The sequence below is a fragment of the Trachurus japonicus genome, chromosome 9, assembly GCF_045865225.1.
Source record: "Trachurus japonicus isolate A0001 chromosome 9, Traja_1.0".
Classification (NCBI taxonomy): Eukaryota; Metazoa; Chordata; class Actinopteri; order Carangiformes; family Carangidae; genus Trachurus; species Trachurus japonicus.
The window spans coordinates 16,658,782-16,673,885 of NC_140915.1; the positions used below are offsets into that span (position 1 = coordinate 16,658,782).

At 41.7% G+C, this 15,104-nt stretch overlaps 1 protein-coding gene across 2 annotated transcripts in view; it reads left to right on the forward strand.

The window, feature by feature from the left end:
- nos1 (nitric oxide synthase 1 (neuronal)) overlaps positions 1 to 15,104 on the forward strand; it is a 51,518-nt gene that overhangs the window by 14,754 nt on the left and 21,660 nt on the right. For both annotated transcript variants that reach the window (XM_085786260.1, XM_085786261.1), the window contains exons 5-14: positions 3,820 to 3,965; positions 4,709 to 4,871; positions 5,054 to 5,145; positions 7,179 to 7,320; positions 7,413 to 7,552; positions 9,074 to 9,248; positions 10,947 to 11,048; positions 12,357 to 12,551; positions 13,430 to 13,515; positions 14,131 to 14,275. In XM_085786260.1, the coding sequence (XP_085642386.1) occupies positions 3,820 to 3,965; positions 4,709 to 4,871; positions 5,054 to 5,145; positions 7,179 to 7,320; positions 7,413 to 7,552; positions 9,074 to 9,248; positions 10,947 to 11,048; positions 12,357 to 12,551; positions 13,430 to 13,515; positions 14,131 to 14,275 (1,386 nt within the window). The remainder of the gene's footprint in view (positions 1 to 3,819; positions 3,966 to 4,708; positions 4,872 to 5,053; positions 5,146 to 7,178; positions 7,321 to 7,412; positions 7,553 to 9,073; positions 9,249 to 10,946; positions 11,049 to 12,356; positions 12,552 to 13,429; positions 13,516 to 14,130; positions 14,276 to 15,104) is intronic.

Sequence of the window (15,104 nt, forward strand, 5' to 3'; positions counted from 1 at the left end):
CATGATGCCAGATTGTAACATAACAACATGATGTCACACGCTAACAAGTCAAGCAGAGGCCCAGAGTGTACCGGATGTCGCTGCATAAAGTCACAGACATGCAGAGCTTTCATACTGTGGGTCAACTCACAAAGGTGACAGATTATGTGCAGCGTCTTCAAGGCACTGATGAACATCAAATACAGTATCTTTGGTTGACTGAACAAACATTTAGCCTGCAGACTCACCAACACGTAATTTGCAAGTCAAGTAGATCGAAGAATAATAGCACAGTGTGGCGTGCCTTTTCTCTGCTTCTCATTAACTATACATACATTATAGAGCTCTTGCCTGAACTGTTGGTGATTCAGTACATTATTATTATTTAGCCAGAAAGTGGGGGGTGGGGAAATCTATGTATGAAACAACGCTCAGGGGGGAAAAAAAACAACAGATCACTTGACATACTGTATGACACCTGAGTTGGTCATACAGTGACTCATTCAGAGATGCTGCATGCTACATCGCCAACATTTGCATGAACATCTGTTAACTTACCAGTCCAGATGAGACCGACAAATATTCACAACTTAATTTCTTTACTTGCTTATTACTCTCTCCAGCTGTGGAGAGTGTAAGGCCACTTCTATCACTTCCTTTTAGCATGCTAACCAGCTAGCCCCAGACCGTTCAGTATCGTAACGCTACTTCACAACAATGAGTTTGCCCTCATTCTAACATGAGATGATAATGAAGAAGAAGCACAGCTGAGGGTGTCGTCTAACATCTTGTCTTGTAAATGCAACAATTACTGAAGCTCTTGGCAAGCGATCATTATCACCACCGAGGCGTTTGGCGGCAGGGAAAAGTTACATATAGCACCTTTAATGACTCAGTATTTTCAGAAAACAAGGCTGAGTAATTCAAAAGTGTGCATTCGGTGGATATTTTTAATTGGAGTGCCTGATTAGTTTTGCTTAAATATGTTCACATATCTGTAGCATGACTAGCTCAACTCCAGGGTTTTCCCACACCGACTGTTTATCAGTTGATCCAACTTGTTGAGATGTTTCACTCAGAACTGCAAAATGTCAGCCTCACAGCATGTCATTGTTGTGTCAACACCCCGCAGAAAAAACTCATGCAAGTCTTTTCAAAGCTGGTGTCATTACTGACAAGATGATAACACAGTTTAATTTGGGTTAAAGCAAACGCTTAGTTAAGTCGTGACTTTGATTCAAAACATTGTAACAACATTGGTTTGAGTTGAAATCGCTGCTTTTTGTAGGAGCTTTGTCATGATGGATACAACGATGATAAACACGAAGGATTTGAAGGAACCAACAACAACGACACCAGGACACAAAAAGCACTCTGCTGTGTTAAAAGTCCAGTGTTTTGTTGACCTATCCATCCGCCCCATGTGGGCTTTGTGGCTCCGTAATAATGTAGCGCACTACTTCCCTCTTCTGCGCTTGATGGACAACTGTCATAATGACTGTGGCTGCTACAGGACAGGGTTTTTGCCAATTGAATGTGAACAAAAGTCACTTTTGGACTGTTGGGGGAAAAAAAGGCAAAATAAAGTTACCTTAAGTCTGACCTGAAATGTTACTCCCTCTTTTGTGATAATAAATTATTGCTCTGGAGCTGTTGTTGGTGTGCAGACTTTCCTTTTTCTTATGATTTACTTGTGTTGTCCGGCACCCAGCGTTTAGACTTAGGCATGTGCGTGCTTTTTCTCTTCTTTTTTTTTTAAAAATAAAGTTACTTCACAAGACTCCAGCCAAAAAGTAAACTACATGGAAAGACTGTTAAGAAAGGGGTGATGAATTTAAACCCCTCCATTCATTGATCAACTCCTTTTGTCCATCCATTTTTTTCCCGCCCACTTTATTATGCAGGTAAAGTTTCTTCCTCTAGTTAGTAAGCCAGCCAGTCTACCAAGCAAGGTGAGCTCTGCTGTTTGAGTATTCAACCCCCAAAACACTGCAGCCGTTTTCGTAAACAGCAAACAGCAGCCTAATTACTTTGGTGACTTATCGGACAGGCTGTTGTGTGCATCCCAATGAATGAATGGCCCTGTAATGGCATCTTCAGATTTATTATATATCACAGACGCTGCTTTATTCGAGGATGATCCGTCTTTTTCAAAAAGGACAGCTGGATGGCATGAATGCCCAGAGCAGTATGATGACGAGCGGACGTGCTGGAGCACGAGTGATTCCTTTGTTTTATTTTTAACACTCCCCGCTCCCACTCATCCACTTCCCCCCCTTTTTACTCCCGTCACCTCTTACTCTTCTTGTTTTTCTGCCTCATCTTTGTTGTTCTCCCTTGTTGTCAATTATCTTTTCTAAGCTTCTTCTCCCTCCCCTCTTTGTAATTATCTTTTTTTTTATTTTTATCTCTGTTTGCTCGAACACTTTCATAGATGCTCAGCTCAATTTCCTTTCCCATGTTTCCCCCTGTGTTTGACTGGATACGATGTATTTGTTGTCTCGTTCACCAGCTGTTTTTGCCCTCTTTCTGTTTTTGTCGACCGAGGGGCTGGATTTTGTCGGAAAGGACACGGGAGGGAAGTTTATTTTGGACGAGCTGCCGGTTCGCGCCGTCTTGTTTGGACAGTGCAAGTGGGTGGTTCAGTGTAACAAGCCAATTTTAGCAGCGTTGGGGTCATTGTCAAATTTCCTCTTTGACTACACGCCTCCGCTATCGTCGCTGCTGTCGTCTGCTTTTGCTCACTCACTGGATCTCTTGAAGCTGGTGAAGGCATTCGCAGCGAACCAAAGTGACAGCTGACTTCAAGTCTAATCATATTAAACTGACCACACAAGGTTTGCCCCCCAGCGATGAGCAGTTTTCTCTTTGCATCTGTCTGTTTTCTTGTTTTCTGTCGTTCTTCCTCGCTCTTTTTTTCCCCCTCTCTTCCTGTCTCGGCTTTAATGGAAGGATACCAATCTGTGACTCACAGACTTACTCATTCATTAATATTCGGGCCAGCCACGTGTGAGCGACATGATGAAAGAAATTGTAAAACAGTTCGCATGCCTTCAAGATCCGGATCTGATTAATAAAAAACTTCAATAAAGTCAAACACATTACGGAGTTGGTACATTTGAAAACCTTTTAAACACCTACCAATGGCACGTTGGCCCTCTGTACTAGAATAAGGGGAGATTTTGTCAATTAATACATAAATATTTGACATGTTTTATCCTGGGAAAGGTATTGGAGATGAAATAGGGTATTTTATTAGGGTAAATATATATTTAAACAGGGGTAACTTAGCACCTTCTACCCAAGGGCAAAAACAGCTGAAAGATGGCTCGGGTTGGATTGGAAAAAGGGTTCTTTTTTTTAAATTATTAAATTCTCATAAAGTACAAATTAAACTCTTTGTTCCTCTGCTTCATATTGAACAGAGCCAAGAGCGTTTCAACTAAAATGAATAGAGACAGAAGGTAATGTGATCGCTCTGTCTTCTGTAAATGAAGAGGATGCTCAGCTTGTTGCTCAAACACAACACAGACAGATGCAGAAACTGTCTCTTGTGAGTGAGCACGAATCCTGAAAGACACTGAAAAATGCTTAAGGAATTGTTAGTAAAATAAACCCAGTTAACACCTTTTTGTTACGTGCCCAATTAAACGTGTTTAATCAGGCGTTAGCAGCTTCTGTTGAGTTTTTAATTTTGTAGATAATATTACCAGAGAAGTGTGAACCATATGCCATCAGCCCCTGGCTCTTCAGTTGTAAAAAGAAAAAGAAATCAACAGGCAGCATTCATCTCTGAAAACACTAGCTGCCATCATCTGTCATGTTATTTGTCTTTTCCAGATGCCGATCTGCACTGAAAACGTGTGCATCGGCTCCGTGATGGTGCCCAACCAGCCCGTTCGCAAACTGGACGAGGTCAGACCCAAAGACGAGCTCCTTCCACTGGCCACAGACTTCATAGACCAGTACTACACCTCCATCAAAAGGCAAGCGTGAGCCTAATAGCTAAGCCATAGCGTGAAGAGCTAAACCACATAGAGTGAGCACATAAACTTGGTTTGTGTCTCAGTGAAACAGAAAGGGCATAAAAAGATTAAACAAGTTATAGCTAATGGTTTTATATTGTTGGGATATGTGGCTCTTACAAAACTACATATGTTTATAGTTGATGCTAGTAACTGCTGGCCTGTTAGCTAGTTTTCTATGTAAAGATGAGACTTTTTTACTTTTAAAACAGCCTGTAATGTTTAATTTATTTAGGAGGAGGGACAATGCATATTCATGAACATTTGCATGTAAATAAACCAGATTTCCATCACACCTAAACAAGATGTTACCCATAGTTGTTGTTTATGGACTTATAGATATTACAGACTCTAGACTCATTGGCATTAGCTTTGTTAGCTTGCTTTCCTGGTCCATGTAAGGATGGATAATTAGCTATTTTTTCTCTAACCAGACCTCCTGTTTAAAGTATACAGTTTTGTTATAATGGTTATTTTAACAACCTGCACACCTAACAAGATTCAGTAGCTACTTATATTACCAACCATAGAAAGGTGAACCAGTTCTTGCCAGTCTTGACTCCATTTATGATTGAAAGCGACTACTTGGCCTCAGTGTCAAACATAGTTTTGATGTAACAAGAATCTTTAACTGTAGACTGCCCATGTTTCTCATCCCCTTGCTCTTGTGTATCTGTCCCCAACACACACATACACACACACAGGTATGGCTCCAAGGCCCATGTGGACAGGCGGGAGGAGGTCACCAAGGAAATCGAATCCTCGGGAACGTACCAGCTGAAGGACACCGAGCTGATTTACGGAGCCAAACACGCCTGGAGGAACGCTGCCAGATGTGTCGGGAGGATCCAGTGGTCCAAACTACAGGTAATAGCCTACACAAGTCTGCGTTGTAGCCTGCTGTTGTTTCCATGCACATCAAGATCTTGTCGTTACAGTCACGTAACTGCTTACACAACAAATCCAAAAACAATAGAGTAGTAAGGGTTTTATTTATATATTTATATCATGGCTCTGATTTCTTCTTGTGTTTATATTTTGCTTCCCAGGTTTTTGATGCTCGAGACTGCACAACAGCTCATGGAATGTACAACTACATCTGCAACCACATCAAGTACGCCACCAACAAAGGCAACCTGAGGTAAAAAACAAAACAAAACAAAAACACACACACTGCTCAACTCTTTGCCCGTCTTGTTTCCTTTTCGTTGGTTGTCTGTTCTTCCCTTTTGTTGAACTCGGCTTGTGTTCCTCCTCCTCCTCCTTCCTACCACCACCACCACCACACTCGGTCTTCTTCCCATCTGTCGCTACATGTTTCTCATCACCCTTCTCCATCTCTCTACCCCCGACGACTACCCCGACTTGACCCACTGTCCCATCTGTCAGTGTGTGAGTGTGTGTGTGTGTGTGTGCACTCTTGTCTCTTCTCTGTATCTGACGCCGTCCGCTGCCTGCCTGTCTTGTCTATCTATCTGTCAGTGTCTCGCCACCAATCACTGGCCTGTTGGCGCGGTGGCAGACCTTGCTAACAAGCAGTCATTTGTCAGACCTGCGCAGCTCTCGCTTACTTTTCTGCCAAGTCCTAATCACATGTGACACCTCATATTTACTTGTTGGATGATGGATAGCTTCTGACTCATTACTACACTTATAGTCTGGCCTTCGGAGGGGGGGACAGCTCGGATACACATGTTGATAAGAGCCAGCAAAACATCCTGGCTGCAGCGCTGTCAGTCTGGCTCGCATTAACATAAATAAATACAGGCACAGAAATAAACAACATACCGCTGTTGCAACATGTCGCAACTGTTTGGGATTGATTTTTTTTTTGCTTATTCCAAATCACCTGTCAGTATAGGAGACATGATGATCCCTGGTGTGACTCCAGACAACTATGAGTCAGATGAAGCGGTGGATTTCAAGTTTCAATTCAGTGGCAGATATGTTGCAACTGAGTGGTTGTGTAAAAAAAAAAATATCATTAGATTGTATGCATAAAATATCAATATTATTAATAAATGTAAATATGTTGTATGTTTCTAAAGGTTTTATTGGGTGTATCCTATGGTTTAATCAATAATTTGCCAAGAATCAGTATATATAGATCAAGAATCAGTAGAGTAGTTATGTCATTTCTTAAATTATTACACATTTATAAATATTTGATTGCTTATCAGACCTGTTTTTTTTGCTCTTTTGTAATCAATGAGAACATACGATATGTATGTTAATAAGCCAACAATGGCATAATAAAATTTGCATAATAAATAAAGCCATTAGTTACAGACTAATGAATTATTCATGAAAGGTGCTGTGATTATTACTTTATAAAGCATGTGACCAATTTGAATTTCACATAATTGTACAAATAATTGTACAAATTACTAACAATCATGTTTAAGTGATTACTGTACATATTACATATCACCACTATAACACTGTGATTTAAGGATATTGATTTGTTGTAGGCCTAATTATTATGAAAGACTGTAAATGTAATAAGGTGATAAGACTGAACGTCACAGCTTTCGGCAAACGAACCACCCGTTACGACATTATATGTTGCCCACAAGAGGACAAATTAAAATGAAACGTATTATGATTTGCTGTAAATAATGATGGATGAATGAATGATTTTTGAGTTTCACCCGATCCAAGCTGAGAAACTCTTCCCGACAGATGTAGACTAGACTGCGAAGCACAACTGGCCCAGATTCACACCAGCTGCTCTCCCCCCCTCCTACCACCACCACCACCCAACCCTCCCTCAGCGACTTACAACCAGCTTAGCAGCATTAACACTTTTACCCGGTCATGGCATTAAAACACCACTGGGCTGTAGAACCGACCAAAGGTAGCGAAGCTTTGGCCCTGCTGCGAGTCCTTTTGACATAACATAACATCAATAAAAATGCCTCTTGGCACATTACGTGCAGCAACAATGCCAACCATCTGTTAGCAGTCTTGTTGATTAATGCGCTTAGATATTCATATTTACCATGAAGTGCTTTGTTGCCTGCTGCTGATCTTCTAACATGTTACTGTGGCACCGTTTAGGCGTATAATGATAATTAATTAGGTTATTATTTAAACTAGTAATAATCTCACACATGCTATCGCTGTGAATATCGACATGACACATTATTTACATGCTGTCTTCGTCTCTCTTAGGTCGGCCATCACCATATTTCCTCAGAGGACAGATGGCAAACACGACTTTCGAGTGTGGAACAGTCAGCTGATTCGTTACGCCGGCTACAAACAGCCTGACGGACAGATCCTGGGAGACCCCGCTAATGTTGAATTTACCGAGGTACGCAAATGGAGATTTATTTGTTTTTCAGTGTAAATGAGGCGAAGCTTGCAGCAGCATCAGCTCACGACGTGTTGCGTCTCTCCAACCAGATCTGCATGCAGCTGGGATGGAAAGCCCCGAAAGGTCGTTTTGACGTCCTCCCTCTCCTGCTTCAAGCCAACGGGAACGACCCTGAGCTGTTCGAGATCCCCGAAGACCTCGTCCTGGAGGTGCCCATCACGCACCCAAAGTGAGTTGTTTTTTTCTATTTACTTTACTTTATTTGTTTATTTGAATGGGACAGTGCACATTAATGGACATAACATGTAAATGTGCCGGATTATACCAAGATGCTATACAGTATATATGCTATGCTATGCTATGCTACAGTAAATATATATATATATGGTAGGGGGACCATAAGAGTTTAGTTCTGGGAGATGAAGTGCATAAGTTCTGGGTTAAAGTTTAGTTTAGTTTAGTTTAGTTTATTCATTTGGTTCATTAAAAAAAGAAGAGACTGACAAAATGCATAGATTGGTCAGTAATACATGCAACCAAAAGGTGTAGGCTGAAGCAATAGCTTATTATGCCTACCCTTTGTACATAAGATTTCCATTTACATAGTGAAAATAAAGAGTGACGAGTGCTCAAGTGCAAAAGTGCAAAAGTGCATAGGTACTGCATTAGCACGATGCCCTATGAGTAATCAAAGATAGTATTGCACAAGGCCCTAAGGTGCACATCAGTTTAAAGTGCCAGGTTGTATTACACGATGCCCATTACACCTACAGTAGTTGCACAAGCAGAAGTGTGTAGATATTGCACAAAATGTAATACATAATTGTATTATGTAAGTAGTACTACTAAAACCAAAATGACATACACAAAAATATTGTGTAGAATTAACGAAAAATATCTCTCTCCCCTCTAAAAGTTTGTCTGTGTGTGAAAAATACAGAAACAGAGAGAGAGAGAGGGCAGCTACTGTACAAAAAGACATCCGCCCACTCACTCATCTCTTAACAGCACTTCTTAAACAATGGGGTACTTTTTAAGCCAAAAAGTCTGATTGGGTTGTTGTCACATTCCTACTGTGCTGATTGTTCCCAGAAAGCACAGCCAGCCATGATTTATCTGTTGCTATGCCAGCTTTTTGTGGTAACTATGGGGTCTAGTTACAGTAGTTAGTGCGGTTTCAGGCTTACTTCTATTTTTTACTCTCATGTGTTTACTTTACTTTTCCTTTTTTCTTTTTTTTTGTTAAGAATAAATAGTAGCTACTGCAGAAAAGCTACAAAGCCCGAGAGATCTTAAGCATTAAGCTGCTGTATCTAATACCCATAATCTCAGTAAAGAATTGGGGTGTTACTGCTACACTAGTTTTCACACCTACAAACACAGATGCACACACACACACACAGAGCTATCGCTACATCGCCGTAGTAGACACACTGACGGAGCTCCCTGCCAGAGCCTGCATCAGCTGGGCCCTCTGCTCCACTCTGCTCTGCTCTGGCATCAGCTTGGCTCAGGCTGTGGACATCAATAACATCTCATCATTATACGAGATCAGACCCCCAGCTCTGCAAATAATACGCTGAAAGCAATGTCTGGCTGGTGGATTGAGGTCCTGTCTGCACTAGAAAGCTGTTAAAAGGTGGTTTTCTTTTGTGTTAATGTTTGTTTTGGCTGCTTTCTCTTTGATGGCATCATGCACTGTATCTCAGGGGTGATTGTTTTTTTTTTGGTTTTTTTGCTCCCTGCTCAGGTACGAGTGGTTCAAAGACCTGGAGCTGAAGTGGTACGGCCTCCCAGCGGTCTCCAACATGCTGCTGGAGATCGGCGGCCTGGAGTTCACGTGCTGCCCCTTCAGCGGCTGGTACATGGGCACGGAGATCGGCGTGAGGGATTTCTGCGACAGCTCACGCTACAACATTCTGGAGGTAGCGTGTCGTGCCGAAAAAAAAGGAAATGTAGGCTCGTGCTCGGCTCGGGTCGGGCGCACGGATCGACCGCAGCCTTGTGCGGAGCGGAGAGCATGTGTCATGTTATCAAAATGACCCAATCAGAATACCATTATGTTTCTACAGTAATTGGGCACAATGAGGAAGAAGCTGATTAACAACACTTGTCAGGAAAATAAAGCCTCCGTGCGCTTTGTTGCAGATTCTCTTCACATAAATTAGACACAGTTAATTTTGATATTATGACAAAAAATCTCCCTGAATTCACTCACAATTTGTGTGCGTGTTATTTTGTCCTTTTGTAAATGTGGCACATAATTAAGCTGATCAGACAATCTGCTATCTTTGCATGTAGCGTGTTAAGACAAGTGGAAGAAAGGGTTCCCATCCCTAAAATCTCTGGTGAAGAGCACTCCAGGGCCGGGCCTCGGTGGATTTGTTTTACATCTCAAGTGCTGAAATTGTGCTTTCATTTGTTGATGAAGGAGACTGTTTGCACACTTTTCTCTGTGTTTTGTTCTTTAACAGCTTTTTGCATGAATAATTTGGTGGATTTGCAGGAAAGCTTATTCATTTTAACCATAAAACTTAATTCAATTAGGTAAAAGATTAAAAGACGTGTTCACTTTAATGACCCTCTGGCAGATGAGATGTCGGAGAACATTTAGAAACCACTACCATGATCTAGCTCTTGCTGGATGCAGTAGTATTTTCCTATGGTTTTGTTTTCCTAAGATTTTATTGTTTTACTTGTGACACATTGTCAGAATATATAACTGTTCTCCACGTGGCAAGTAAACAGACAGGTGCAGAAATTAAGGGAAAACCCAACAATCTTGATAAGAAAGTAGAGTCAATGACAAGGAGCAGTGAAGCTGTTCTAGTGGCCCAACACATGATTATGTCATTTTATGTTTTTTACTTAAAGGGATAGTTCAACATTTTGGCAAATTGGCCCATTGCCATAATCCCTATAGTTTTAGCAGTAGGTTCGTTACCTTTAATTGTCGGTGCAAGCTATTTTTAGAATGGCAGAGCAGAGCCACAAGCTGCTCAGAGCTACGCTACGGAGGCTCATGGGATTTCTTGGTTTCCCTCATCAAACTCATCAAATACACAATCCAACAACTCCAAAACGCTCTGGTGGACAAGTTGTGACCTGCACATTCACCACGCTATGAGATAATAACAGAACGTTACGAGACAGAGTTGTTTTCGAGGTAAATGCAGAGACTGCTTGCTGAAAAACTGCCCCTGATGAGAACGCGCATCAGCAGTTTTGCCTGAATTTACCTCTAAAACAACTCTGTCTCGTAATGTTCTGTTATTATCTCATAGCGTGGTGAATGTGCAGGTCACGACAGTGTTTTGGAGTTGTTGGATTGTGTATTTGATGAGTTTGATGAGGGAAACCAAGAAATCCCATTAGCCTCCGTAGCGTAGCTCTGAGCAGCTCGCGGCTCTGCTCTGCCGTTCTAAAAATAGCTTGCACCGACAATTAAAGGTAACGAATCTACTCCTAAAACTATAGGGATTATGGCAATGGGCCAATTTGCCAGAATGTTGAACTATCCCTTTAAACTTGTCACCGTCTGTAGCTCGTGTGTGCAGCACACTGTGGACTCAATCATATCAGAGCTGTCATATTAAAATGTCCTTATATGTCATGTCATGTAGGAAGTTGCTAACAAGATGGCCTTAGACACCAGGAAGACTTCCTCCCTTTGGAAAGACCAGGCGCTGGTGGAGATCAACATCGCTGTTCTCTACAGCTTCCAGGTACATGCACCTTTAAGTTTATGTACTTAGATCCTTAAATGAGAAGAAATACCACAACAAAAACAGATGTTATGTGTCTCAAATAATTGGGTGGGTTAGGAAAAGGTGGTAGCTTGATTCACAGCTGTTCCTGTTAATCAGATTTCAAGACTAGAAAACATCCAATTCTCCAATACTGTGTGTCTCTATGTGCTAAACAAACTGAAACTACCTAAACTAAACTATATAGAAATCTTCATTTTACCTCTTTAATGTTACAGCTGCACACCACAGTGTTTCACAGTGTGTTGCTTGTGCGTCCATGAGCAAGTGTCACCATATTTACACATCGGTGGAGGAATAGCTTACAGCGACCTCAGAATCATTGTAGATGGGATTATTCATGTTGGCTCGGTCAAGTGCTTTTGACTCTTGAAGGCCCCAGGAGGCGCAGATATAATTTGACTTAACAAGATGAGTGTACAGGACGAAGTTGATCCAATTTAACTTGTGCCTCTTCATAGTTGACACCATGTATGATCTGGATATTGACAAAAACAACAACAACATTTTGATTTTGTTCATGAACATTTGTGCAGGCAGAATAATTTTTAGACAAAATATTTTGGAGCAGCTCCCCATTAACGTCCAAATGACTCCGAAGCAGTGACTCATTTATTTGCACATCATTTATGCAGGCAAAACAAACATCTTTGCTTCATTAATTCTCAAGTAACGAGCATGGCACATCAGATAAATAAATTGTGATAAAATGAAGCACAGATGTTTGTTTTATTTGCATAAATTTGTACAAATAAGGTTAAAAAAAAAAAAAAAAAAATTTATTTGACATCATGTCTCAAAAATGGTTTAAGCAGAAAACTTTCCCCATTTAGTGTGTAAACGAATGGTTTTATACATGACGGCCAAGGAGTATTATACAGAGGTGGTAGTTTTCCCTACAGACATTAGTATTTCACAGGTACACACTTGTAATGTCTCTTTAATTAGACATCCATTATGAGTAATTATTGTTTAATTTGCAGGTAATAGCTAAATGGCTGTGTGATGGTGTTAATCACCTAACAGGACTCGCTGGGTACAATTTAGCATTTAGTTTTGCTTTAGCTCGATCCCTTTTTTTATTCAGGTCGGTCACTTATGTTAGATTTCTTAACCAAAGAAGTAAAAGACATAGATGTTGGCAGGTATGTGCTAATGTTTGTTTCATCATGATTATGTAATTTATAAATGTAACACTGGACCAGTATTGAAGACAATACATACTGTAAATGTTGTGTTTTTCCTAACTGTGCTCCCTGTTCTTAGTCGTGCAAGGTGACCATCGTAGACCACCACTCTGCCACCGAGTCGTTCATGAAGCACATGGAGAACGAGTTCAGGGTGCGAGGCGGTTGCCCTGGAGACTGGGTGTGGATTGTGCCTCCCATGTCAGGAAGTATCACGCCCGTCTTCCACCAAGAGATGCTCAACTACCGCCTCACCCCGTCCTTTGAGTACCAGGTGAGAGGGAGTAGTCATGTGATTATGTAAATACTGATTTAAAAAAATGGAATCTAAACCATTAAAGGGAAAGTTTAACATTTTGGCTAATTAGCCCATTGCCATAATCCCTTTAGTCATAGCAGTAGGTTTGTTACCTTTAATTGTCGGTGCGAGCTATTTTTAGAACGGCAGAGCAGAGCCGTGAGCTGCTCAGAGCTACGCTACGGAGGCTAATGGGATTTCACTCTGTCTCATAACGTTCTGTTATTATCTCATAGCGTGGTGAATGTGCAGGTCACAACTTGTCCACCAGAGCGTTATGGAGTTGTTGGATTGTGTATTTGATGAATTTGATGAGGGAAACCAAGAAATCCCATGAGCCTCCGTAGTGTAGCTCTGCTCCGCCGTTGTATAAATAGCTTGCACTGACAATTAAAGGTAACGAACCTACTCCTAAAACTATAGGGATTATGGCAATGGGCCAATTTGCCAAAATGTTGAACTATCCCTTTAAGTGCTTTATAGTTTCTATAGCTTCTCCAACCGTGCTAACATTAGCTTCAGTACACTATAATGCATTTCTTGGGGATTTTAATGTTTTTCGGCAGCGAGCATCAGCACAATTATAGACATGCACTTGTGTTTACAAATTAGTTGGCTGCCAAGCTATATAAAGGAAGTCATTAACGGAAATTAAAGTTGGAAAATCATTACCTGGAATGGAAGTAGAGGAAACACATTAAAAGAAAGTGGGTACAGCAAAATAGTGGATTAAAACTCCACTGTAACAATCAGCTCCTGGAGAAACAACAAACTTTACTGATGACATCTCAGTATCTTGGGAGTTGAGTGGATGTTTAACCTTTTTGTCTGAACTCTGTTTCTTTATACAACAGCCTGATCCCTGGAATACCCATGTGTGGAAAGGAGTCAACGGTACGCCCACGAAGAAGCGAGCCATCGGATTCAAGAAGCTCGCCAAGTGAGTATCCCCGTCACAAAAGGAACGATGCAAATCAATTGTTTTTGTTAATTTCGCGGCGCAGTTTCTTCCTGCGTATATAGACTCCTTTGAATGTCAAAGGTAATGTGCTGTAGGATGTATGTGTGTGTGCGTGCATGTGTGTGTGTAATTTAACGGCTAAACATGTAATCAATTTCTTGACAGAAGTTAGACACATGGGAAGGAAGCTTGTGCGCTCAGCAGTTAAACTCTTCCAATCAACCCCTCGGGGAGTAATCAGAGCTTTGTCAGTGTTTTTGCATGTGTGTGTGTGTGTGTGTATGCACCCGTGCTTGTGTGTGCTCTGCTATTAATATAATTGCCTTGGGGATATGACAAGCGAAGGTAATCACAATTGTCACGAATCCGCTACCTTGACATAATGTCAGCTGCGTGCTGAAGTGAACCACACGGCTGCAGCCTCCAGTGCCGGTTTCCTTGGTTGAGTAACAAATGTTTTTACCTGATGTATCAGCACGAAGGAGTCGTCTTAAGTCTTTGCACAAGATTTAAAAGGTTACAAACATCAGTGGTCCTTGTTTTGTTTTTTTCTGTGCATCTTACTCACTCGCTTTGTCTATTCCACCTCTGCAGGGCTGTGAAGTTTTCGGCCAAGCTCATGGGCCAGGCCATGGCCAAGAGGGTGAAAGCCACCATACTGTTCGCCACGGAGACGGGCAAATCGCAAGATTATGCTAAAACTCTGTGTGAAATCTTCAAGCACGCGTTTGATGCAAAGGTACGCTTGCTCCTGTCTTGCATCATCTTACTCCAGATAAGTTGGAACCGGAGCCACAGTGTCATTGTACCGATGTCTAATTGGGAAAAAAAGGAGGAATTCAAAGACATCGTTCCTGTATCCGACCTCCTCCTCCTCCTCTTCCTCCTCCGACTCATCCCACACACACTCTCAGCTCTGTGGCTGATGAAGTCAAGAAGATGCCAGCTGAGTGCAGGCAACGACAGTGTAGAGGAAGAGGAACGTGTGTCTTTGCTTCCTCTGTCGTGCAGTAAAGTGCTACGGGTCGGAGGCAAGATGTAACCAACGAAGCGTTGAGCAGTGCAGTAGTTTGAGACAAGATCCTGCAGCACCCCTGGCTGTGCAAATCTGTTTGGGGGGAAAAAAAGAGAGAAAGAAAGAAGAAAAAAGCAAAAACATGCTGTTCTCAATCATACACTATGTGCTTCTCCTCCAGGTCATATCTAATTTTTCCTTCCTGCTTTTCCACTGTGATCAATCACACAAGAAGAGATTCATGCATGCTGAGAGTGGGTGTGTGGAGATGGATAGCAGGGCAGATGTGAACGCCTGGGGGGCAAATCTTCGTTGTCGTCGTGGGGCTAAAGCCCAGTTTTGTTTAGTTTTTTCTTTTTTCTTTTCCATTTCATGCCTTTGGTTGTGTGTCTAAGTGTACGTGCGTGAATGGCCGGCCAAACACCATCATGTTGAGTGGTATGCATCACGGACGATGGTTGTGTGGCAGCAGCATATTATCATCTCGTTAGAGGCGAGGACAGAGTGGTCATTACAACCTCCTCCTCTGCCAGCGGCTGTGTGTTCAGCCCTA